The sequence below is a fragment of the Schistocerca gregaria genome, chromosome 3 (genome assembly GCF_023897955.1).
Source record: "Schistocerca gregaria isolate iqSchGreg1 chromosome 3, iqSchGreg1.2, whole genome shotgun sequence".
Taxonomy (NCBI): domain Eukaryota; kingdom Metazoa; phylum Arthropoda; class Insecta; order Orthoptera; family Acrididae; genus Schistocerca; species Schistocerca gregaria.
In genome coordinates, this window is record NC_064922.1 from 135,208,065 (window position 1) to 135,235,476 (window position 27,412).

Sequence of the window (27,412 nt, forward strand, 5' to 3'; positions counted from 1 at the left end):
CCTGTTTCGTAAATGCAAACAATTGAGCAATTACAGTGTACATAAAAACTCATTTTTAGTTGTACTACAGTGACAGGAAGTAAACAACCGTATAATAATGCATGTAAAAGCATAACAATGCGCACCCTTTTGATAACGGCGCAAAGAAATACAAAAAACATGCATCTAACAACTGGTACTTTAAAATCAATAAGGTACGTAGTTTACAAAATAAATAATAACCGAGATTGCAATAAATAACCAATATTAGTAATTTTTCACTCACCAATAACAGCGATAATGGCGCAATTCCATCCAGTTCGTCACTGTTGTCCGATTCATCGCCAAAACCGTCTCTATCGTCGTCATCAGCAAGACAAATCATTAATTGTTCATGGCCACTGATAATGCCTTTTATGGTCTGTGCTCCTCGTATAAGCTTCTCGACGTGCTCTACTTTTTTTCTCCTTGAGGCTGCATCCACAGTCACAAGGGCTTCATGCAACAGCTTTTCCATCTCTGTTATTGTAAAGGACTTGTTGTTGTTCCTTACATACATTTTTACATCACTCCATATTAACTCAATAGGGTTGAAATGGCAGTGATATGGTGGCAGACTTATTACAGTATGACCCTGCTCCTTGGTAATTCGTCTACTACATATGTAGGTGTCTTAGGCTTAGTTTCTTTAACAAGAGAATATAACAGAACCTTTGTCATACTCATATCCACTGCAATATTTCGAACCTGTAACCACTGCACCACAACTTCTTTCCGATCATTTGTGATTGGGGTTTTGTTTTGTATCACCGAATGATATGGAGAATTGTCCAGTACAATTGTTGTAGGGACAGGAAATTGTTTTAAAAGGTTCCTGAACCACTCAACAAATCGTGTGCGATCCATATCTTCATGGTAATCAGCAGTCTTTTTTGATCTAAAAACTAAAAGTGCGTCAGGGACAAAACCACTGGAGGAGCCTGCATGGACCCCAATTAATCTAGCTCCCCGTCGGCTGGTGGCTGCTACTGCTGGGTGTGTTATCCGCCAGCATTTACTGACAGCTTCCCTGGCATTAACCCACATTTCATCTAGGCAAATTATGGAATGAATGTCTCTGCCCACAATTTTGTGCAAGAAAATGCTACGAGCGGTAAGAATATGTGCCCTCTCTAACAGTACTTTGTGTTCGTCTAGCGTTTTGTAACAGAAACCCATATTTTTAGCACAATTTTTAGTGACATTTTACCACCCCTGAAGAGTTCACTTTCTTTTAAAGAGATTAATAACTTAGCTACAGTCGGGTGCTCTTTTCTGCTGTAGTAAGCATAAACATGCCTACGAATTGCATCAGTCTGGAAAGAATCTAAATCTGTGATAGGACTAGGCCACTTTTTCTTCTTTCCCAGGGTCAATAAAAATGTATTATTTGATCCAGACAGCTCGGAATCATTGGGGCTCACTTCAGTATCTTCCAAGTTTTGTAGTAATGCTCTCTTACTTACTACGGTTCTTGCATTAATTCCAAGAGTTTTTGACGTATGTTCCACCACTTTGTTGGCAGGAATTGATGGCTGTCCACGAATGCTTATGTAATTTTTCTCCTGCTCGTAAAACTCACGTGTTCTGCGTAGTAACTCCGGTGCCTGGCTGTTTAGCGGCACCCCTTGACACAAAGGATTGTCACTAGGTGAACGAAGTCTTTTCGGTGGCATTATCCAAGTATGTAAAGTCACAACGTAACGAAAGTCACAACGATGTAGCACGCAGTACAACGAAAACATGTGGTAAACAACATACAATTCACGTTCCATACACATTCACTAAACAAAGCGGGCAATGCGAGAACTTTGACGTGACAGCACGTGAGTAACAGCAGTGCTCACTGCACTGTGATTGGCTGGTGCCCTACGCTGAAAACCTATCGTTCTTCACTTACTCTGTTACGCTGCCAATTTCATACGCAAACGTCAAGTGCAATGTTTCAGCGGCCCAGGTATAGTAAGCTAAAACTTTTGTCCTTGTTGATTAAGTTATCTACCACTTAAATTTCAATTCTATCCTTTAACATTCTGTCACAAAAATCTGTCGCCTTCATATTTCACTGTCAGGAAGCGTTCAACAAAAGTTCATTTAGTTGGCCGCTTGGGTCTGGTGTAACACTTGTATCCTTTACACCTTTGTTAAACAGCTCACAAAAATAAAATTAAATGTGGAGATACCAACACTGTGGAGCAGCAAGGAACTACAGTGATCATGATCATGTATTAAAGGCAGACATTGAGCTTAAATTGTGTGTGTGTGTGTGGGGGGGGGGGGGGGGGGGAGGAGGGGGGAGAGGGGGGGGGGGGACAATTTAATCAACACAGACAGAGACCTTTTTGGTTTAAGAAAAACATGGGATCCAGTATTCAGTTTACTTGAATCATGTCGGAAAATGCCTCAATGCTCTTTGCTCATAAAGTAAGATCTATAGAGAGGCTTTTAAGTGAAGGGTTTCTGTCTCATTGCAGTTTATTTATTAGACTTTTTTATGTTCTAGTACAATCTTTATGTTGGATTTGAATTCCCTTTATATGTTTTATTGTGCCAAGAAACAATTGCTGGAGCATCACACTGTATTTACTGTTTACAGTTTGGCTTGATTCCAAAAGTGAGCAACAAAATATGTGCTTGACATCCGACACAGGCAACTAAGGAAGTTTCTGAATTATCCTATAAAACAAGTAATCTAAAATTTATTATGTTTACATAGTATTTGATTCACTAAGCGTAACTGAGAACAATTATTTCAAAAGTCTTTGAAATACACACAACTGTGAATGGTTTCCTCAAAAGTCTTCATCATGTTTTTGTGATAGAATCCGCACAGAGAAATTATAAATTAGCAACAAGATTATTTCTGCTGCTACACTATGAACTGAATAAAAGGAGTGGCCAAAATCATTTACCATTATGTTAAACTAAGTCAACTGAAATACTTTGAGAGATGTTTACATACAAGGTGGGGGCAGGGGTACTTGCTTATTTGAATTTGGCACCCTGAAGTGATAGTTACTCTGAGGATTATGGGGGTAGACACATCTGAGAGGGAAGGGTGTAACATTGTAGTTCCATACAATTTTATTAGCACCATGGAATGGACGAAGGTGAAGCGCGCGTTTGCTGTTGAGGCATACTTTTCCAATGGTTGCTCAATAATCGCCACACAGTATGCATACTGTAACTAATTCAATATTGCACCCCGTGGACATGTTCCTAGCTGGCAGTTGGTTGCATGAGAAATCAACTTCAGGGGAGCTGGTGGTGCATGGGGAAAAAAGAAAAAAAAAACCCTGAGCTTCCACAAACAGTGAGGTCACCCCAAAATAGTGACATGGTAAGATTTTATGTTTTTCAATCCCTTCAGCCCTCTGCCCACAACCACGCAGCTGCTTTTGGATGTCTGCTCTTCCTGTAAAGCGAATCCTTCATGAAGAAATAAAATTTCATCCCTACAAATTGGCTGTGGTCCATGAACTTAACCCATGCAATTTTGTAGCATCAGAAAGTTTTCTTCAGTGATGAGGCTCACTATCATTTTTCAGGATTATAAATAAGTGGAACATGCACTATTGGAGCCCTAATAACGCCCCCCCCCCCTCCTCTTTCCTGTCCCAGAAAACTTCATCAGTGACCCTTATGTTTCGTGTGCCCTATCATAAGTTGGAATAACTGGTATATGGTTTTTAGAAGAAAATGAATGGGCACTTCTGATGACTCCTGAGCATTATGTCCATATAATTCAGTTTTTTCAGCCAATCTCATTGATATACATGTGGGAGATGTATGATTCCAGCAGGTGGGAGCCACAGTACACACAGCACATGTGTCAATGGCTCTTTCACAGCAAAATTCCTCTGGACGCCTCATCTCTTTGAGGTGCAACATACACACTGGCCAGCATGGTCACCTGATTTAGCCCTTGTGGCTATTTTTCATTAGGTTATCTAAAATCATTTGTTTACGAATATTATCCTAGGACCCTGGCTCACCTAAAGAACAACATTTGTCATGCTGCTTCCAACATACTTGATGATATGCTGGAAAGAGTTGAACGAAATTTCCTAGTTCAATTAACACAGTGTACTGAGAACAATGGATGCCACCTGCTTGATATCATCTTGAAAAATGAGTAATTTAATTGTTGCACTTGATGATGTTCAAAGAATTAAATACATATCTGCATTCATTGTATTTCTAAATAGGTAAGTTGCCCGACACCACCCTGTACAATTACATTAAATTTAATTCAAAATTTAGACATAAAAAATTAAGACTGAAAATATACGAGAACAGGGATTTATTCACAGGAACAAAAATTTGTAACCGCCACAAGTGCAAAATCAAATACTTAATGTGTATCAGATGTGTCCAACAGAACAATATTAAAGAATCAAAGTAGAAAACAAACACACACACACACACACACACACACACACACACACACACAATAGTGCAGCAAGATGTAAATCAACTTTATTTGCATCTCTAATGCTATTAGTCACATATTAAAAAATAATGAGATTAAACAATATGTGGTCCACTTTCAAATTCAACAGTGATTATAAATGGTAAAAGACTATAAATGGTAAAGGAATTCAAATATAAAATTGTACACTGCATCATAGTGATATTTCAGTTTTCTTTGGTAAACAGATGACTAGGCAAACAAATATTTAAATCAATTATGATTCTTTACCCAGCAAACAACATTTGCTACTGGTGTTTTAAGATTCTTAACCTCACACAATGTAAACAATGCAACCATTGATTCATAGAATTTAAGCTTGTATACACTTTAAAATTGCATGTTATTCTTAAAAATTAATTTAATTCTGGTATCAGTGTGGAGTCATTCTCTTTGGCTTCATCAGCATGCAACAGGTCATCATCGTCTTCTTCCTCTGTTCCTTCCTGCGTATAAAGCCACAACACCTTTATTTCTTCAAATGGTCAGTGATAACAAAATATGAGTACATACAAGTACTACCAGAAAGTACTTCAATAACAGCATCATAAATATCAACCCAATTATTTGATTGAACAGCTATCAAATAATTTTTATTCAATTTTGTAATGTTAAACTTATTCTCAGTTTTGCTAATAGCAATGATAAATCACTATTTCAAATAAAAGACATATCTGAAAGGAACATAATTTCCAAATATGTACAAGGTATTATGAAATCAAAAACTTAATTCTTTTACATTATGCCACATTAAATAAAGTCAACACATCTATTTTAAATACATTTGAAGCAGCATTCTTAATTATGAAGTACATATCACAATTACTGCAGTGGTAAGTCTAAGACACCATATTTTTATGTAGATCTAATTTTTACTCCGCAAGCCACTGTAAAGTACATGGCAGAGAGTTCTTCCCATAGCACCTTTTATTACAGATTAATCTTGTTCCATTAATGTGTGGATCATGGGAAGAATGATTGCCTGAATGGATCTATGCAAATTGTGATCATATTTTTGTAGACCCTACAGGAATTACATGTAGGGAGTTGTTGTTTATTCCTAAATTCCTCCCTTGATGCTGTTTCTTGTAACTCTTAAAGCAGGCTTACAAAGGATAGTTGGCATTTCATCTTCAAGAATCTGAATTAAGGTATGCCAACACATCTGTGGCACTCGCCTGTTGCCTGAACATCTCTACCATGATTTGCACTGCTTTTCTTTCTACACACTCAATATCTCTTCTTAAATACTGTAGTCACATGCTATATTTTTTTCCATTTTGTGAAATGCACAGTTTTGCATGGAGGTGACAAAAGTCATGGGATACCTCCCAATATCATGTCGCACCTCCTTCGCCCCAGCGCAAATGTTTGATGGGATTCATGATGAGGGATGTGGGTAGCCAAATAATTCACCTGAGTTGCCCAGAATGTTCTTAAAATCAATTGGGAATAATCGTGGCCCAGGCACATGGTGCATTGTCATCCATAAAAATTCCACTTTTGTTTGGGTACATGAGGCCCATGAATGGCTGCAGATGGTTTCCAAGTAGCCAAACATAACTATTTCCAGTCAATGATAACTTCAACTGTACACACAACCCACACCATTATATAGCCGCCACCAGCTTGCACAGTGCCTTGCTGACAATCTGGGTCCTTGGTTTCACGAGATCTGTGCCACACTCGAACCCTACCATCAGTTCTTACCAACTGAAATTGGGACTCCTCTGACCAGTCCACAATTTTCCAGTCGCCTAGCATCCAACTGATACATTCACAAACCCATGAGAGGTGCTGCAGATGATGATGTGCTGATAGTGAACTTTGCACTCTTATTAAGATATGCATAAATATTTGTGCAATGTATTTCAAACAGCACTTAGTTATAGATAACTGCTTCAGCTGCAAAAAGTTAATGTTGTTTGCAAGGTCTTTAATATACAACATGAACAGCAACATTCCAACACACTTCCTTGAGGCACGCGTCATATTTCTGACTCTCCATCCAAGATAATATGCTGCATCCTCCCTACCAGGAAATCCTAAAGCCAATTACATATTTCACCTGATACTTAATATAATCTTACTTTTAGTAGTAAGTGTGGGGGTCGGGGTCAAACAGTTTTTAGAAATAAAGAAATGTTGCATCTACCTGAGTGACTTAGTTCATGGTATTCAGGACGTCATCTACATCTATGTACGTATTCCGGAAATCACAGTATGATTATGGCAGACAGGATATTGTACCACTACTGGTCATTTCCTTTCCTGATTCACTTCCAAGCAAGGCAAAAACGACTATCTACATGTGTAATTTCTCATATCTTGTTTTCATGGTCCTTAAGTCAAACATATGTTGGCATTCCTGGGAATTTTTATTTTATGATGTGTCACAGTTTCTGCAAAGTGTCTTCATAGCACTACGCATTGATTGCAGTTCCAAGCTTAAGAAAGTCAACAAGCAGATGGCCCCTGCAGTCAAAGAAGAAGATCACCCTGATCTTCCTGGAACTTGTGTGAACAGCTGGGGATTTCTTTTCTGGGGGAGAGGTGAGATGTTCCCTATGTTGGCTTTACAGTCTGCCCTTGGGATTGAAAGGGTGGCAATGTGTTTCGTCCCCTGTGATGACAGAGGGTAGAAATGCTTGCCTGTCCTCGTGTTATTGCAGCAGATGACTGAGACTTGACACTATTATGTCCATCTTTTGTCCCTCGTCAAGTGATGCGGCACCCACAGTGACAAATTTTACAGTAATGCAAGTGGTCTTTTATTATGTCATGCCCAGAGTCATTAGTAATACTGATCTAAACATGAATTTCATCCTCCAGGATTCATCAGTCTCCCAGGATAAGACCATCAATCCTCTCCATCACATTAGGGGTAATGGCTCAATGGACCTGTCATTAGTGCACATTGTCTTGCAGTGACATGCACCCTTCCCAGAATCTCATCTGCCACTCATGCACATATGTCAGGGTCTTGTAGAATTTAATGTATACACATGATACACGGCAATGAATTTTTGCATACTCCAGCATCCTCAGCCACCATATCTCTCAGCTCTTCTTTGCATGCCTTCATGTCAACAGCTGGATGAACAAACTAGGTCATTGTGTCAACAACTAGGGTCTTGACCCAACAACTACATCCACCTGTGATGTCATGCCTTTACCCTATCACAGTGGTGACAGCATCGAAACATAGAAGCAGTGGGGCCATCTGTCATGTTTGCTGTGTAACATTGAGGGTGTTCAGTTTTCATCTGACTGTCCCTTATGCATTTTTCTACATTCATAGCAAGCTGCAATTCAGCACACAGAATACAAATTTTGTCTCAGTAATTTGGTGTCCTCCTCCAGTCACCCAATGATGACAACTTCCTGTACTCTATACAACCTGCTGGGTTCCATCATTTAAGAAGTCTTTGACTACTTAAATATCTGGGAACCTATTTATTATACTCAGACCTTCATTAACAGTCTACAGTGGGACACAGTGTCAAACACTTTTCCAGTAGTCTAGGAATGTAGAATCTGCCTGTTGCCCTTCATCCGTGGTTCACAGAACGTCATGTGAGAAAAGGGCATGACAAGTTTCCCATGAGTCATGCTTCCTACACTCATGTTCATTTGTGGCCAGTAGCTTTTCTGTTTCACAGAAATTTATTATATTCAAATTTAGAATATGTTAAAACAAAGGAAAATCCAGGATGGAATGTAACACTATTGTGAAAACGAAAGTTGCTATTAACCATATAGCGGAGATGCAGAGTCACAGATAGGCACAACAAAAAACCTTTTGTTGTGCCTATCTGTGACTCAGCATCTACACCATATGGTGAGTAGCAACTTTCCTTTTTATAACACTGTTAGAATATGTTCAAGAATTCTACAGCAAACTGATATTTAGGATATTGGTTTCTAATTCTGCGGGTCTATCCATAGGAGTCACCTGCGCTTTTTTCCAGTCACTTGGGTACTTTGTGCTCAGCAAGAGATTCATGGTTTATGCAAGATAAGTAAGGAGCCAGTGAAATACAGTATATCTGTAAAACTGACCTGGGATTTTGTCAGGACCTGGCAACTTCTTTCTTTTCAAAATCTTTCAGATGCTTCTCTACACCAGGGATGCCTATTTCTACGTCATCGGCACAGGAATCCGTGCAACGACCAAATGACAGTATGTCCGTATGATCCTCCTACATGAATGATTTCTTAAATGTGAAATTTAAAACTTCAGTTTTTCTTTTGCTGTCTTCCAATGCCACAGAAGACTAGTCAGTGAGTGACTGGACAGAAACAAACCACTTACTGAGTTAGGACCAGAATTTTCTCGGGTTCTCAGCAAGTGCTTTCGCTGAGTTATGATGGTGAAATTTATCGTAAGCTCCGCAAATTGATCTTTTTATAGACCCATGAATTTCTACTAACTTTTGCCAATATGGTGAGCAGCATTCTTCACCCGAGATTATAACAATCTCTGCTTCCTCAGTATTTTTCGAATTTTATTATTAAATCATTGTGTGGTTTTTCTGTCTTTAAGCCACTCCTAAAGAGTGTGATTTACAATCAGTTTCAACTTATAATTCCTCTAAATCCATCATACTGGGACTAAATGATGTACATAGGTTGTCTAAGTAGGAGTATAAAAACAGTATATCTGCTCTTTCCAGCATAAAAATTCTCATACAGGGTGACTACTCAAACTTCAAAGAAAAATTCTCTAAGAATTCCGAGTATGACAAGGAATAAAATGTCAAGACACTGCAGATAAATTAATAAGGAGGGAGGAAGGGCATACCACAATAACAACATTTTTTTCTTTCCTCTCAGCTGTGGTGTACTAGCCATCAGCAATTGCTTAACCACAATTTTAGAAAAAAAAATAATTTATATGGAATAATAATCATATAATGAACATATTTGAAATATCAACTATCTTAAAATTTGTGATTTCTAAAACTCAATAAAATCAAATTTCAATGTTGGTTTAAAAAGTAGAATCCCCCAAGATTTCATGAAATTCCCCGAGATTTCCGTGATTTTTCCAGGTAAAATGTAATTCCCTGAGGATTCCAGGTTTTCCAGAGAAATCACCACACTCTCATAGCATTCTTGATGAATTTATTAATTTCAGTAACCAACATCACTATGGTGGACATTATTATTATTATTATTATTATTATTATTATTATTATTATTTTATTAATTCCTTCACCTCCTTATGGGGGGTCATAGAGCTGCAACACAGGGTCACAATCACGTTCTGTCTTCTATTAGTATTTTCACTTATTCCCATCCCATTCCTTGCTGTTGGCCTTCTGCTTCAACTGATCATCTCCATGTCATTTTGGGCCTTCCTTGTCTCCGCAATCCTTGTGGGATCCAATAAAGTGCTCCCTTCACAATATGTTCTTTTGGTCTTTGTGTATGTCCTAACCATATCCACTTCCTGCTTCTTATTTGCAGCTCAATTGGCTTCTGGATGGTTCTTTCCCAGAGTGTTTTGTGAGAGATGACATTTGGCCACTGTATCCCCAGGATGTTCCTCAGTGTAATAACTTCAAGTTGAACAAATTTATTTCAAGGAAGACGCAATACATGAAAGTCACAGATCAAGTAAACAGAGTAAGACATGTGTACACTTTAACAGTCAAATCATAACTGAGTCCAAGTCTAGCGGCTGTTGGCTGGCTGGCCGCTTGGGTGGTGCTGCAGCTGCATGGCTGGCAGACAGCGTCGCATGTAGAGGACGCGCGTAACTGTGTGGCGGCACTTTGATAGATCGGTGAGTCACAACACTTTTCCCCCTTTTGAATTTTTTGCACAAGTCTTGATGGAGGTGGCCTGTAGATTGCTGATGTCCATAGGTGTCATTTGACTGGCCGTAAAGTCTCGAGGAGGAGGCTTCCCGTACGGATGGAAGTGTTCCCGATGATAACGGGTCGAGATGACAGGAGACGTGGGGGTCGAATCTGCTGGAGCCCCATGCACCAATCTGCCTGTTGTGGCAAATCCAGTTATAACAGGAGACATGGGTGATGTGTCTGGGTCCGTAGGAGAAGGAGGCAAGTAGAGTTGCTCCGAAAGATGATAGTCATCTGGTTCCTGCATGGGCATGTCTCCTGGTGGTGTCAGTTCTTGTGCTGGCACCGATATGATGGTGAGAGGACTGTGTTGTGAGTAATGAGAGATTCCAGCTGGCCAAGCGAAGGCACCCGCGGCAGTGAGGTGGAGGGCCACACAAGATGCAGTAGCGTGCGGGGCTGTCGGCCATGTAAGAGCTCAGCCAGGCTGTGGTCGCCCATGGGAGTGAAACGGTAAGAAGCCAGAAATTGGAGAAGTGCATCATCAGCAGAAGTCAGGAGTTTCCTCATCTGAGCCTTAAATGTGCGGACCAGTCATTCAGCCTCACCATTTGCCTGTGGATAGAATGGAGGGGCCGTGACATGCATGATGCCGTGACAGGCACAAAAATCCGCAAAATTGGAAGAGGCAATTTGCGGACCACTATCAGTAACAAGAGTAGAGGGAAGGCCTTCCAAAGAGAAAATGCAAGCTAGAGCATTGGTGGCTGCCACGGTGATAGGCGATGTGCGACGGACAATGAAAGGAAAGTTAGAGTAGGCGTCAATAACAAGAAGCCAATAAGTACCTAAAAAAGGTCACGCGAAGTCAGCATGAATATTCTCCCAGGGCTTCTCAGGCGAAGGCCACAGTGACAAAGATGACTTTGGGGGGCAGCCTGCGATGCACAAGGGCCGCAGGCAGCAACCGTGTGTGCAATTTCAGAGTCGACGCCGGGCCAGTACACATGACGGCGCACCAGAGATTTTGTGTGAGAGACACACCAGTGCCCTTTGTGAATGAGGCGCAAGACCAAAGCACGCAAAGACGCAGGTACCACAACACGCAGCGAAGCATTTTCGGTGGAAAGGAGGATAACATCATCCCTAGCCGTGAGGCGGCAATGCAAAGCGTAGTAGTTCCGCAATGGATCAGACATCTTAGCAGACAGACGATCTGGTCAACCCCTCTGAATACAGTGTACAACCTGGGAGAGGGTAGGGTCAGAACCCATAGCAGCTGCCAGCCAGTCCCCGGTGATGGGGAACCCATTCCACAACCCGCTGCTCGGCAACATCCAGGTGGAAACACAAAAGTTCGTCCCTATCTAATACCAGATCAGGACCCATGGGAAGGAGAGACAGTGCATGAGCATTCGCATGTTGAGTCGTCAACCAAAATTGAATCTCATAATTGAAACAAGACAAGTAAAGAGCCCAACGCAGGAGGCGGTGTGTGCAGCCTTGTCGGGAAGTGACGTTGATGGATGAAACAAGGAAGCAAGTGGTTTGTGATCTGTATGTTGTTGTTGTTGTTGTTGTTGTTGTTGTGATCTTCAGTCTTGAGACTGGTTTGATGCAGCTGTCCATGCTACTCCATCCTGTGCAAGCTTCATCTCCCAGTACCTACTGCAACCTACATCCTTCTGAATCTGTTTAGTGTATTCATCTCTTGGTCTCCCTCTACGATTTTTATCCTCCACGCTGCCCTCCAATACTAAATCCGTGATCCCTCAATGTCTCAGAACATGTTCTACCAACCGATCCCTTCTTCTAGTCAAGTTGTGCCACAAGCTCCTCTTCCCCCCAATTCTACTCAATACCTCCTCATTAGTTATGTGATCAACCCATGTAATCTTCAACATTCTTCTGTAGCACCACATTTCGAAAGCTTCTATTCTCTTCTTGTCTAAGCTATTTATCGTCCACGTTTCAGTTCCATACATGGCTACACTCCATACAAATACTTTCAGAAACGACTTCCTGACACTTACATCTATACTTGATGCTAACAAATTTCTCTTCTTCAGAAACGTTTTCCTTGCCATTGCCAGTCTACATTTTATATCCTCTCTACTTCAACCTTCATCAGTTATTTTGCTCCCCAAATAGCAAAACTCCTTTACTACTTTAAGTGTCGCATTTTCTAATCTAATTCCCTCAGCACCACCCGACTTAATTCGACTACATTCCATTAACCTTGTTTTGCTTTTGTTGATGTTCATCTTATACCCTCATTTCAAGACACTGTCCATTCCATTCAACTGCTCTTCCAAGTCCTTTGCTGTCTCTGACAGAATTACAATGTCTTCGGCGAACCTTAAAGTTTTTATTTCTTCTCCCTGGATTTTAATATCTACTCCAAATTTTTCTTTTGTTTCTTTTACTGCCTGCTCAATATACAGATTGAATAACATCGGGGAGAGGCTACAACCCTGTCTCACTCCCTCCCCAACCACTGTTTCCCTTTCATACCCCTCGACTCTTATAACTGCCATCCGGTTTCTGTACATATTGTAAATAGCCTTTAGCTCTCTGTATTTGTATTGTGATCTGTAACAAGATGAAATTTGGATCCATAGAGAAAAACGCCAAATTTATGAAGAGCATAAATAATGGCCAAAGCTTCTTTTTCAATTTGTGAATACTTTTGTTGGGCATCCGTGAGCGTTTTGGAGGCATAAGCAATGGGTTGTTCAGAACCATCAGAAAAATGGTGCGCAAGGACTGCACCGACCCTGTATTGAGAGGAGTCCATGACAAGAACAAGATGTTGGCCAGGTCGATAAGTAGCCAGGCACGGGGCCCGTTTCAGCATAGTCTTCAATTTCTGGAAAGCCGCATCACATGAGCCGGACCAGTGAAAAGGCACGTTTTTATGCAACAGGCGATGCAACAGCTGAGCCATCGAAGCAGCAGATGGTAAAAACTTGTGATAGTATGCTATTTTCCCCAAGAAGGCCTGCAGTTCCTTAACAGATGTAGGGCGAGGAAGGGCATCGATCGCATCGACAGTTTGCTGAAGCGGACGAATACCACCCCAAGAGAGTTGAAACCCCAAGTACGTGATAGATGCCTGAAAAAATTTTTTATTTCTGAAGATTACACTTAAGAACGGCAGTCTGTAAGACATGAAAAAGTATGCGGAGATTTTGAAGATGTTCGTCAGTGGTGGAGCCAGTGACAACAATGTCGTCCTGATAATTTGTACACCCAGGGACAGTGAACAATAATTGTTCCAAGAATCGCTGAAAGAGAGCAGGGGTGCTGGCAACCCCGAATGGCAATCATTGGTATTGATAGAGGCCGAAAGGTGTGTTAAGGACCAGAAACTGCCAGGAAGCAGCATAGAGACTAAGTTGATGATAAGCTTCTGACAGGTCAAGTTTAGAAAAATACTGGCCTCCAGCAAGTTTAGTGAACAATTCTTCAGGTCGAGGCATAGGGTAAGTGTCAATAAAGCATTGAGCATTTACAGTGGCTTTGAAATCCCCACAGAGATGAATATCACCATTTGGCTTAGCAACGACAACGACAGGAGAAGACCACGCACTGGAAGTGACAGGAAGCAAGACCCCTGAAGCAGTGAGATGATCCAGCTCCCATTTTAACCTGATCACGAAGAGTCACAGGAATCGGGCAAGCCCAAAAAAACTTAGTCCGAGCAGTGGGTTTGAGCGTGATATGAGCTTCAAAGTCGTTTGCACAGCGTAACCCAGGAGAAAAAAGGGACGAAAATGTCGTCGACAAGGAATCCAATTGAGAATAAAGAATAGCATCAGAGACGATATTGACAGAGTCATCTATGGAGAACCCAAAAACACGAAAGGCATCGAAACCAAAAAGATTCTCCGCGTTACTATGGTCGACCACAAATATGGGAACAGAGCGAACGACAGATTTGTAAGATACCTCAGCATCAAATTGTCCCAAGAGAGATATCTTCTGTTTATTGTAAGTCCGTAATTACCTAGTGACAGGTGACAGGATTGGAGAACCCAACTGAAGATACGTCAGAGAATTGATGATAGTGGCAGCAGAACCAGTATCCACCTGCATGCGAACATCTCAACCAAGTATTTGGACAGTGAGGAATAACTTCCCTGAAAGGGAAGAAGTGCAATTGACAGACAACACAGAATCAAAATCAGCATCATGTTCATGAACATCATATATGCAGTTGGATTTACAAACAGATGACACATGACCCCTTTTTTTTTTGCATTTGTGACACATGGCCCAAAGTTGTGGACAATCTTCTCATGAATGTTTCGTAAAACACTGCGGACAAGAAGGAAGTTGCTGTGGGTTTTGCTGCAGTTTCTTAGAGGTTTGTTTACGGTTAGGCCGAGGCTGCACTTGGGAGCATACTGTGGCCACATCGGCTGGCGGGGACATGCCACATGCTTCGTCAACATCACACATAGGTTGTATTTCCCCGATGTCGCCCCATGCCTGTATTTGCGCTCCAGCGGCGTGAGAAATTTCAAAAGACTGAGAGATGTATAGGAGGACTCATCTAGAGTCGGATTTGCCAACTGAAGGACACATTGCCTAACTTATTTATTGGGAACCGATCAGATAATAACATCCCACACCATGGAATCGGCGTATGATTATTTGTGAACTTCAGTAACAAATTGACACTTTCTACTGAGGCCGTGAAGTTCAGCAGCCCAAGCGCGATAGGATTGATTCAGTTGTTTTTGACAATGGTGAAAGGCAACACGAGAGGCTACCACATGTGTTTGCTTTTGAAAATAGACAGACAGAAGTGAGCACATTTCAGCAAAGGACAAAGACGCAGGATCTTTCAAAGGAGCCAATTGTGCAACCGATACATTAGAGGTGAAATCCATGAAATGAACAGAGACTTACATGTTTGTACGTCCGCGACATGAAATGTCAAGAAGTGCTGTCAAAGACATTTTTCATAATCAGACCAGTCTTCCACCATCTCGTCGTAAGGAGGAAAAGTAGGTAGAGACAACGACGAGAGACGCCCCACATTTGATTGCTCGACAAAATCACGAATTGCATTTGTGAGAAGCATTTGCTGTTGTATGAGACCTTGCAATAGTTGCTCTAAAGTAGCCATGTAAACATGTGGGTCAACGATGGAAGAGAAAAATCACTAACTCGTCACCAATTGTAATAACTTCAAGTTGAACAAATATGTTTCAAGGAAGACGCAATACATGAAAGTCACAGATCAAGTAAACAGATTAAGACGTGTGTACACTTTAACAGTCAAATCATAACTAAGTCCAAGTCAAGCGGCTGCTGGCTGGCTGGCTGCTTAGGTGGCGCTGCTGCTGCATGGCTGGCAGACAACGTCGCATGTAGAGGACGCGCGTAACTGTGCGGCGGCACTTTGAAAGATCGGCGAGTCACAACACTCAGACATCTGTTGTTGAATGTTTGCAGCTTATGGCTTAGCTGCTTTGTCACTTTCCAAGTTTCACATCATACAGAAGCATATATTTTACTTTACTTTCAAATATCCACAATTTGATCCTCAATGTTAATTCCTTCAATCTTCAAATAGAGCACAGAGTCATAAAAGTGCCTTTGGCTTTATTGATGCAGCTGTTAATGTCCTCTGTTGCACTATCATATGGTGTAATCATGCTTCCAAGATAGCAAAACTTATCCACCCTTTCCATTACCTGGCTCCCAAGCTTAGGCTCTGCAGTGTTGCCATCATTTGCCCACATGAATTTTTATTTTTGTGCAGTAATTTTCAAATCGACTTCCTTTACTGCAGATGTCAGATCTTCTAGTTTCGCTTTCGTGTCATTGAGGCTGTGAGATAGAAGGCAAACGTCATCTGGTAAATCTTGGTCTTCTAAATGTGTTCCATTGCTCCATTTTATTTCTCTCACTTTATCTATTGCTTGTGGCATTACAAGATTCAGTACCATGTTAAATAGTATCAGTGAGCGCATGAAGAATTGCTTAAGTCCAGTTTTCACTGCTACTGGATCTGAAGTCAGACCTTGATATTGAGCTTGGCATGTGTAGTTTTCATACATGCATTTGACAAGAACAAGTATTTTCTTGGGAATTCCAAAAGTTTGAAGTGAGCTCCATTTTTTTCTTCTAATTATACTGCTGAAGGCCTTTTCAAAGTCTACAAACAGCATGTGAAGCAGTGACTGATATACATATGAACGTTCAGCTATTATTCTCAAGGTGTTTATCTCGCCAATGGAAGAGCGATCTTCCCTGAATCTTGCTTGTTCTCTTCTATTTTCGTGTCTACATATGCTCTTATGCAATTTAAGATTATTAATGAGATGATCTTGCTTGGGACTGACTGCAAGGTAATGCCTCTCCAGTTATCACAAACCGACAGGTCTCCTTTCTTGGGGAGTTTCACGAGCTAGCCTCTGTTCCAATCATCCGGTACTTTTTCTTTCATCCATATGGCTGTCAGGAGTGGACGTAAAATTTCTGCTGTTATAGAGGGGTCTGCTTTAAGTAACTCTGGGCTGATGTTGTCCAGGCCCGGAGCTTTTCCATTAATTTGTTGGGCTGCTTTGATGACATCTTGATCACTAATCCCAGTCTCTATACTGACACTGACATTAAGGTCAGGCCTGTTTGCAGCTACAAGGTCACAAGATCTAAAATATTTCCTTTGCATGTGGGTTATCGAACTAGCTCCTGAAGAAGTTTTTAAAAAACATTTTCAGAACTACTTCATAAGATTTTCTGTCTGTACAACCTGCAGCAAGTCCATATACTTCCCAATTTATACTCAGAAGGTTCATGTTACCTCCAATTAATACTGCATGACAGATTTCCGCACTACTGAGCAGAGACTTCTTTAAACGATTCTACATTTGTTATGGAAGAATTGATAATTAGCTTGAATTCACCTACACTGGGTACTAGAGTCCAGGTAACTTCATAGTCTGACTCATTTTCGACCTCAATGGACAATATTTTTGTCGACTGTAATGAAGACTCCCCCTCCTATTGGGTCTCATGCATCTTTTCCGCATATATTCCACACCTTTCAGAGCTTTCTACTTTAGCTTTCATACAGCTCTCAGTTCTGAGAATAATTTGAGTGTGACAACTTTCCTGGAGGACAGTAAATTCAGGATCTTCATTACAAATGATTTGGCAATTTATTGTTAAAATTTTCGAAGGCTAAGTATCTCTACTTTGTATGTGATCTATCTTCATTCCCTATGCGTAGAATGATGAGCTTTCACCAAGAGGACTGCAAACTATCGCCTAGCATAAAAAACTTGCATGTGCACTCCACAAGTAGTCCGCTACTGGAGTAGCTGCTTCCTGTGTGTATTACTCCCTTGACCTATCAAGGGAAGCCCTTGTGTGTTTGGTAGATGAAGTAGTGATAAGTAACAAAGATAGAAATCAAGACACTCTGATGAAGAGTCACCAGCTCAATTGCAGTACAACCAACCATACAAATCATGTAGGATCACAGAGGGTAGTAACAGCAGTAAAATGAATAGGTGACAATTCAAACTATCATCGTACAATTGGAAGTACGGTATTTATTACACCTTTTGGTGATGTTATATATCTTATAAAGCTCAAGAAAATAAATCTGATAAATCAATGGAATTGCAAAGTTTAGTGTACAGTTACTTTCTGTAAATCTAAGTAAATAAGTATACAATAGTAGCATCTGAATCGAAGGCTGGAGCACACTATAATTATCCATACTCAATGGGAAATTCAGGATTGAATGTACAGGGTGACAGTTATTGAACAATATGAAAAAAACGTAAATTAGTTACAAACTATGGTGTGAACACACTTTATTCAACATGTAATGTCACTACAGATACTTAGCTTTAGGTTATGACATATTCAATATGCCTCCCATCAGTGACGATGATGTGGCCCACACAAACAGCAAAATTCTGCATGACCCGCTGAAGTTTCAGAACATCAATGTTGCCAATGATCACCTGAATGGCTGTTTCCGCTCAGCAATTGTTTTAGGGTTATTGCTATACACTTTGCCTTTAATACACCCCACAAAAAGGAGTCACATGTGTTCAGATCCAGAGAATAGGGTAGACAATCGTGGCCCATGCCAGTGACCTCTGGTTAACCCAGAGGCAGCACGCAGTTCCCAAAGTGCTCCTCAGGACATCAAACACTCTCCTGGGTCAAGCTCCATCATGCATGAACCACATCTCGTCAAAATCAATGTCACTTTGGATAATGGGGATGAAATCATCTTCAAAAATCTTCACGTACCGTTCGGTAGTCACCGTGCCACCAAGGAATATCGCACCGATTATTCTGGGACTGGACACTGCACTCCACAGTCCCCCATTGAGGGTGAAGAGATGTCTAGACCATGAAATGCGGATTCTCAGTCCCCCAATGCACATACTAATTCCCATCATGCCCAGAGGCCAACCATGCAGTTTTAACATCCTAACACAAACCGTTCAGAAGGATGTTGATTTTATTTTATATAGTTCTATAATCGTCACCCTGTAAATTTCTATATGGGTGTGTATGTGTGTGTGTGTGTGTGTGTGTGTGTGTGTGTGTGTGTGTGTGTGTGTGTTAATTGCTATAATTTTCAGGTCTGGTCTTCAAAGAAACACATCTCACCGCCACTAATGCCCATAATTTCAGTTCTTATGGAAGCCAAAACAATCCCAAAGCCATACAAGATTGGCATATAAACAGTGTTTTGTCTACATCTATTCCACTTTTTTTTCTATGCTGCTCTTTTTACACAATGGTGGCATTGCCAAAGCCCTGGTATTTGAAAATAACAAGGCATACAAAATATAAAGTCATACTTAATGTAAAGTAAGATAAATCTTGTTATAATGTTCTCATGTAATGCCAAAATCTACATGTTAAGATAAAAGTTGCAGTTTTCCATCTCCTGTAAACAGCCTCTGTAATAATATGCCCAGCCCTATGTTCTTTGTCACCTGGCTAAGACAGACACTTGGCCTTGCACTATTTGTAACCTGACAACCAGTTTCTAATTTTCCCTGCACCATCTGGCTCACATACCTCCCAGACTACTGTTTTGCAGCAAGAATCTCTTCTTTTCTGTTCCTTCTGTTACTGATGAAGTCATAGTTACAATCCTGCAACTTACTTTCGGCTACATCTAAATGGGGATCTTCCTTCCTACTTCAGGTAACATACCTGTTCCCTTTCAGTGTCTCTTGCTTTTTACCTTTTCCCGGTTCCCATTACCTCTTTCGCTCTTCATGTTGTCTAATTAACATTTTATGATATATAATGCAACGTGTAGGGCACAAACCTTTTTTCCTGAACAGAAATTATCTTATCCATTTCATATAGCCTACAGAGAGCCTCAATGAGCTTCCTGTCAAATTCACCATTACAGTAGTCACACCAAAATGTCAACCCGCAACCGATACATCCTACTCCATACAAGAACTGGTAAGCAATAGTGCAATACATAGACACATATATCGTCCTCTTGGCACACCATGACAAGTTGCCACCTGACAATGAATGGTGGCTCAGCAGCCATTGAGAACATTTACAAATACCATAGTGTGCTAATCAATTTTTTATAGAGACTTATTTCCATTTTAGATTAATTATAAGCAGCATCTAACATCACTGCATCTGTGTTAATACAACCCATAAACATTTTTCTCCCATTTCAAATGTGAGTTGCATAAGAAAGTCACCTGTGTTGGAACACCAGCACTCTTGTACTGGAAAGCAGACCGGCTGAGATCAACTTCTACAGGAAAAAGTGATCGTCCTTGCAGGAGTTTGTATGTCTCCCCATGGAAATTAGCCAGGCCAGCAACCAATCGCTGAAGCTGCCACACTACATCCTGGACATGCTTGTTATCTAGCAACTCCAACTTCACCAACACATCTGCACGCAGTCTGGCAAATCTTGCCCGTGCGTCTTGCCGACATCTCAAAATAAGCCTGCAGGAAAATATAATCATTATTAATCCTATTTCTATCTTCTAAGTAATACTTGACATATATTAGCAACAATGTGTTCCACTGGAACAACCATTTCTCTCTAAATTGTTTTTGTCCCAGAGAAAAAGAAATACATAAATTACATACAGAAAAGTTATTTTTAACTATAAAACAAGACAATGAAGAAAATATCCTAGGCATGAAAAAGCAATTACGAATAGTTTACATAGTAAAACACTTCTTCCATATCTAGACATAAGTTATTAGCAACCATTCTACTCAGAATCCTAGACAGAACTGTCATTCAGTTATTTATAAAAGGTACAATTCATAATGATGAAAGGTTCCTTGTAATTATTTGCACCAGACTGATGTGTCACAGCAACAGAAGAGAGAGCAATAATGGGATCGCTCAAAACACAATTATTTCATCATCATTACACCTGCTTCTGTGATGTAGTGGTCAGTGCCTTTACATGCAGTGATCACATCAGATTTTTCAGTGGTGAAAAGGTTCTCTCACAAAACTGACATGCAAGGTGCCACCAAAGTATAACATAAAAAGGCTTATACCATAGATGAAACCACACTTTCTTTTTAATCATTATTATTCAGTGGTCATACTTCCACCACACATTACATTAATGTGCTATCAAATGCACAAGTTATCCACAGCCACTGTGTTGTTCTCAGCGCAGCTCAACATTTCATTCAGCACACATTTACTCCTCTGTTGAACATTCAACACACAAAGAACAAAAGCTACAGTTTTCTGTGCCCCCACATGTCAAAATCAAGGACACATGAGTTGAGTGTTGTAAAAGCATACATTTTTTCCTTGGAAATTTCACAGGCTGAAAACAACTGGAAGCATACATAATCAGTGATGGGGGGAATACATCAGCTGCCGATTAAAATATTTTCTCAAAAGTCATAATAGTTATACACAGAATATTTTTTAATTATAATCAGTTTTAAAAAGTTACTTATTATTATTTGTATTATTATTATTATTATTATTATTATTATTATTATTAATGTTGTTGTTGTTGTGGTCTTCAGTCCTGAGACTGGTTTGATGCAGCTCACCATGCTAATCTATCCTGTGCAAGCTCCTTCATCTCCCAGTACCTACTGCAGCCTACATCCTTCTGAATCTGCTTAGTGTATTAATCTCTTGGTCTCCCTCTACGATTTTTACCCTACACGCTGCCCTCTAATACTAAAATTGTGATCCCTTGATGCCTCAGGACATGTCCTACCAACCAATCCCTTCTTCTAGTCAAGTTGTGCCACAAACTTCTCTTCTCCCCAATCCTATTCAATACCTCCTCATTAGTTACGTGATCTACCCACCTAATCTTCAACATTCTTCTGTAGAACCACATTTCGAAAGCTTCTATTCTCTTCTTGTCTAAACTATTTGTTGTCCACGTTTCACTTCCATACATAGTTACACTCCATACAAATACTTTCAGAAATGACTCCCTGACACTTAAAACTATACTTGATGTTAACAAATTTCTCTTCTTCAGAAACGCATTCCTTACCATTGCCAGTCTACATTTTATATCCTATCTACTTCGTCCATCATCAGTTATTTTGCTCCCCAAATAGCAAAACTCCTTTACTACTTTATGTGTGTCATTTCCTAATCTAATTCCCTCAGCATCACCCAACTTAATTCGACTACATTCCATTATCCTTGTTTTCCTTTTGTTGATGTTCATCTTATATCCTCCTTTCAAGACTCTGTCCACTCCATTCAACTGCTCTACCAAGTCATTTGCTGTCACTGACAGAATTACAATATCATCAGTGAACCTCAAAGTTTTTATTTCTTCTCCCTGGATTTTAATATCTACTCCAAATTTTTCTTTTGTTTCCTTTACTGTTTGCTCAATATACAGATTGAATAACATCAGGGAGAGGCTACAACCCCGTCTCACTCCCTTCCCAACCACTGCTTCCCTTTCATGTCCCTCATCTCTTATAACTGCCATCCGGTTTCTGTACAAATTGTAAATAACCTTTCGCTCCCTGTATTTTGCCCCTGCCACCTCTCGAAATTGAAAGAGAGTATTCCAGACAACATTGTCAAAGCTTTCTCTAAGTCTACAAATGATAGAAACGTAGGTTTGCCTTTCCTTAATCTTCCTTCTAAGATAAGTCGTAAGGTCGGTATTGCCTCACGTGTTCCAACATTTCTACGGAAACCAAACTGATCTTCCCCGAGGTCGACTTCTACCAGTTTTTCCATTCGTCTATAAAGAATTCGTGTTTGTATTTTGCAGCTGTGACTTATTAAACTGATAGTTCGGTAATTTTCACATCTGTCAACACCTGCTTTCTTTGGGATAGGAATTATTATATTCTTCTTGAAGTCTGAGGGTATTTCGGCTGTCTCGTACATCTTGCTCACCAGATAGTAGAGTTTTGTCAGGACTGGCTCTCCCAAGGCCGTCAATAGTTCTAATGGAATGTTGTCTACTCCTGGGGCCTTGTTTCGAATCAGGTTTTTCAGTGCTCTGTTAAACTCTTCATGCAGTATCATATCTCCCATTTCATCTTCATCTACATCCTCTTCCATTTCCATAATACTGTCCTCAAGTACATCACCCTTGTATAGACCCTTGATATACTCCTTCTACCTTTCTGCTTTCCCCTCTTTGCTTAGAACTGGGTTTCCATTTGAGCTCTTGATATTCATACAAGTGGCTCTCTCTCCTCCAAAGGTCTCTTTAATTTTCCTGTAGGCTGCATCTATCTTACCCCTAGTGAGATAAGCCCCTACATCCTTACATTTGTCCTCTAACCATGCCTGCTTAGCCATTTCGCACTTCCTGTCGATCTCATTTTTGAGACATTTGTATTCCTTTTTGCCTGCTTCATTTACTGCATTTTTATATTTTCTCCCGTCATCAATTAAGTTCAATATTTCTTCTGTTACTCAAGGATTTCTACTAGCCCTCGTCATTTTACCTACTTGATCCTCTGCTGCCTTCACTACTTCATCCCTCAGAGCTACCCATTCTTCTTCTACTATATTTCTTTCCCCCATTCCTGTCAATTGTTCCCTTATGCTTTCCCTGAAACTCTGTACAACCTCTGGTTCTTTCAGATTATCCAGATCCCATGTGCTTAAATTCCCACCTTCTTGCAGTTTCTTCAGTTTTAATCTAAAGATCCACATCTGCCCCTGGAAATGTCCTACAATTTAAAACCTTTTAGTATCTGCAGGATTCTTCCATGTATACAAACTTCTTTTATGATTCTTGAACCAAGTGTTAGCTATGATTAAGTTATGCTCTGTGCAAAATTCTAACAGACGGCTTCCTCTTTCATTTCTTAGCCCCAGTCCATATTCACCTATTATATTTCCTTCTCTCCCTTTTCCTACTGCCGAATTCCATCATCCACGACTATTAAATTTTCATCTCCCTTCACTACCTGAATGATTTATCCACGGCTATTAAATTTTCATCTCCCTTCACTACCTGAATAATTTCTTTTATCTCATCATACATTTCTTCAATTTCTTCGTCATCTGCACAGCTAGTTTGTATATAAACTTGTACTACTGTAGTAGGCATGGGCTTCATGTCTATCTTGGCAACTATAATACGTTCACTATGCTGTTTGTAGTAGCTTACCCGCACTCCTATTTTTTTATTCATTATTAAACTTACTCCTGCATTACCCCTATTTGATTTTGTATTTATAACCCTATATTCACCTGACCAGGGATCTTGTTCCTCCTGCCACTGAACTTCACTAATTCCCACTATATCTAATTTTAACATATTCATTTCTCTTTTTAAATTTTCTAACCTACCTCCCCGATTAAGGGATCTGACATTCCACGCTCCGATCCGTAGAATGCCAGTTTTTTTTCTCCTGATAACGATGTCCTCCTGAGTAGTCCACACTCGGAGATCCGAATGGGGGACTATTTTACCTCCAGAATATTTTACCCAAGAGGACGCCATCATCATTTAACCATACAGTAAAGTTGCATGCCCTCAGGAAAAATTACAGCTGTAGTTTCCCCTTGCTTTCAGCCGTTCGCAGTACCAGCACAGCAAGGCCATTTTGGTTAATGTTAATGCCAGATCAGTCAGTTATCCAGACCTTTGCCCCTGCAACTACTGAAAAGGCTGCTGCCCCTCTTCAGGAACCACATGTTTGTCTGGCCTCTCAACAGATACCCCTCTGTTGTGGTTGCACCTACGGTACGGCTATCTGTATCGTTGAGGCACGCAAGCCTTGCCACCAATGGCAAGGTTCATGGTTCATGGGGGGAATTATAATTATTAATAGAGATTGCTAAAACTGCATGAAAATAAAGAAACAGGAAAAATCAAAGATAGGAACAAACCCAAGGAGTATTATCATCTGAACACACACACACACACACACACACACACACACACACACACACACACACACACACACACAGAGAGAGAGAGAGAGAGAGAGAGAGAGAGAGAGAGAGAGAGAGAGAGAGAGAGAGAGTGTGTCTGCAGACAGTCTTGTAGGTATGGCAATCATTGCTATGAGTAGTCATCTTGGGTATAAATAATCACTTTAACTGTATTTAGTCCTTTATTATTGCATCACTACTGGTTTCATGGCACTGAAAGCCACATTTTCAACAAATATTGGGTAAAAAGGTTCTGAGCTTTTCCAGTTTTATATTTTAGCCACATGTTCACCTGAAGATATGGCTTTTACTACCAAAAAACTGGTATTGGTAGAACATTAACGGACTAAATACAACTGAAGCAGTTATCAATACCCAGGACAAATGGACTTGTTCAGAACCTCACTGACATGTTGAAGAACAGAGATAAGCACCACAATCACTAGAGAATATTCATATACGTGTGCCTACAAAAACCAAGTTATTTCATTCTCATGCTCACCAATATAACCTTGGAATGCACAAATCCCTCCTAGGGACACTGCCCACCTCATTCAATGCATATTGTCCAAATTGTCATCTATCATTATATAACCTATATTATCACCAAGCAGCTGAAAACACACGTATAGGAGAGTGTTGTAATTTGCAAGCTTTTGGAATCAGTGGCACATTCGTCAGGCAGAAGGGTTGAAGAGAAAGGAAGAAGGGAGAAGGAAAAGGGCTAGAGAGATCTAGGAAAAGGGGTAAACTTTGAGAAAGTCACCCAGAACTGCGGGTCAGGAGAAAATTACAGTCAGGATTTAGAATGAAAGACTGATTGTTGGGGTCTGCATTGGATGAGATTTGAAAACCTGAGAGCTTAAAGGTGGAGGACAGGGTGATATGCAAGACAGAGATACTACTAAAACATTGTGCACGAGTTAATAAGAGTGAAAACCTAAATGCATTGTATGTGACAGAGGTGGGAGGGAAGCAATGAAAAATAGATGGAAAAGACAATTAAAGATGTAGAGAACTAAAACAGACTGAAGCACAGAGTAGTTATAGTGAAGAAATGCTCAGACAGAAGAAATTAATGTAAATTAAGGCCAGGTGGATGGCAAGAACCAAGGACATGTTGTAGTTTTAGTTCCCACCTGCAGAGTTCTGAGGAAATGGTGCCTGGTGGAAGAATCCAGATGATTCATGTGGTGAAACAGCTGCTGAGGTCACAAATGTCATGTTGTAGAGCATGCTCTGCAACAGGATATTGCTGGTTGCCAGCATACACCTTCTACCTATGCCCATTCATCCTAATTGATAATTTGCTGGTAGTGATGCCAATATAGAAGGCCAAACAGTGTTTACATAATAGCTGGTATATGACGTGTCATTTCGCAGGTGGCTCTTCCTTTAATAGTATATGTTTTGCCAGTTACAGGGCTATTATAGGTGGTGGTAGGAGGGTGCATGGGACAAGACAAGTCTCGTAGCAGGGACGGTCTCAGGGGTAGCAGCCATGGGGAGAGAGATCGACACAGAAGGAGAAGAGAAACTAACAAGAATATTGCAGATGTTGGGAGGTCAAAGGACAGCTATTCTAGGCATGATGGACAAAATTTCAGACAGAATGGTTCTCATTTCAGGGCAGGATTTTAGGAAGTCATGACCCTGTCAAAGTAGCTGATTAACACATTCCAGACCAGGATAATACTGAGTTACCAATGGCGGGCTGGCATGGGAAATCTGCTTTTTAACTAGGCTGGTGGGGTAATTACACGCAGTGAAGGCTGAGGTGAAAATGGTGGTGTATTGCTGTAAAGAGTCTGCATCTGAACAAATATGTTTGCCTCATTTGCCAAGGCTGAATGGCAGGGAACGTTTGTCATGGGAAGGATGGCAAATGTCAAAATGTAGGTACAGTTGTTTGTTGGTAGGTTTAATATGGACAGAAATGTGCAGCTGGCCTTCAGTAAGGACGAGATAATGGCTTGGGATTTGGAGTAAGACCAGTGAAATTTAATTGGGAGAAGGTATTGAGAGATTTCAGGAATTTTAGTAGGTCAGCCTCACCATGAGTCCATATGGTAAAGATGTCATCAATGTACCCAAGTGACCTGTGAAAAGGTTGGCACAGGAAGGAGCCATCGTGGTTCCTATGGCCGTACCCCTGATCTGTTTGTCTGTCTGCCCCTCAAAGGTGAAGTAGTTGTTGATAAGTGTAAAGTTGATTAAGTTAAGTAGGAAGGATGTCATAGGTTTGGAATCAGGTGGGTGCTGACTGAGGAAATGTTCAGCGGCAGACAGACCATGCATGTAGGGGTTGGTGGTTCAGAGAGAGGTGGCATCAATGGTGACAAGCAAGGACTTTTATTGCTGTGGGAGTGGAATGGGCACAGATTTCAGACAATCTAGGAAATGGTTGGTATCTTTGATATAGGAGGGGAGTCTTTGGACAATGAGTTGCAGGTGTTGACTGACTAAGGCAGAGATATGTTCAATGGGTGCGTTGAAGCCAGCAACTATAGGACAGCCAGGATGATTTGGTTTGTGGATCTTAGCAAGAAGGTAAAAGGTGGGGGTGCATGGTTTGGATGGTGTGAGAAGTTCTACGAATTGAGGTGTTACTCCCTGTGAGGGACCTGCGATTTTAAGGAGAGACTGCAGGTCAGTTTGAATTACGGTGATGGGGTCCTGATGGCAGACGCTGTATGTGGATGTGTCAGA

The 27,412-nt window shown here is 40.6% G+C and overlaps 1 protein-coding gene across 4 annotated transcripts in view; it reads right to left on the bottom strand.

Annotated features, from left to right (window-relative positions):
• Nucleotides 1-4,306: 4,306 nt before the first annotated feature.
• LOC126356069 (PRKCA-binding protein) overlaps nucleotides 4,307-27,412 on the bottom strand; it is a 127,882-nt gene continuing 104,776 nt past the window's right edge. For all 4 annotated transcript variants that reach the window (XM_050006771.1, XM_050006770.1, XM_050006769.1 and 1 more), the window contains 2 exons: nucleotides 20,028-20,280; nucleotides 4,307-4,935 (listed from right to left, as the gene is read on the bottom strand). In XM_050006771.1, coding sequence (XP_049862728.1) covers nucleotides 4,846-4,935; nucleotides 20,028-20,280 — 343 coding nt within the window. In that variant the 3' untranslated portion in view covers nucleotides 4,307-4,845. The remainder of the gene's footprint in view (nucleotides 4,936-20,027; nucleotides 20,281-27,412) is intronic.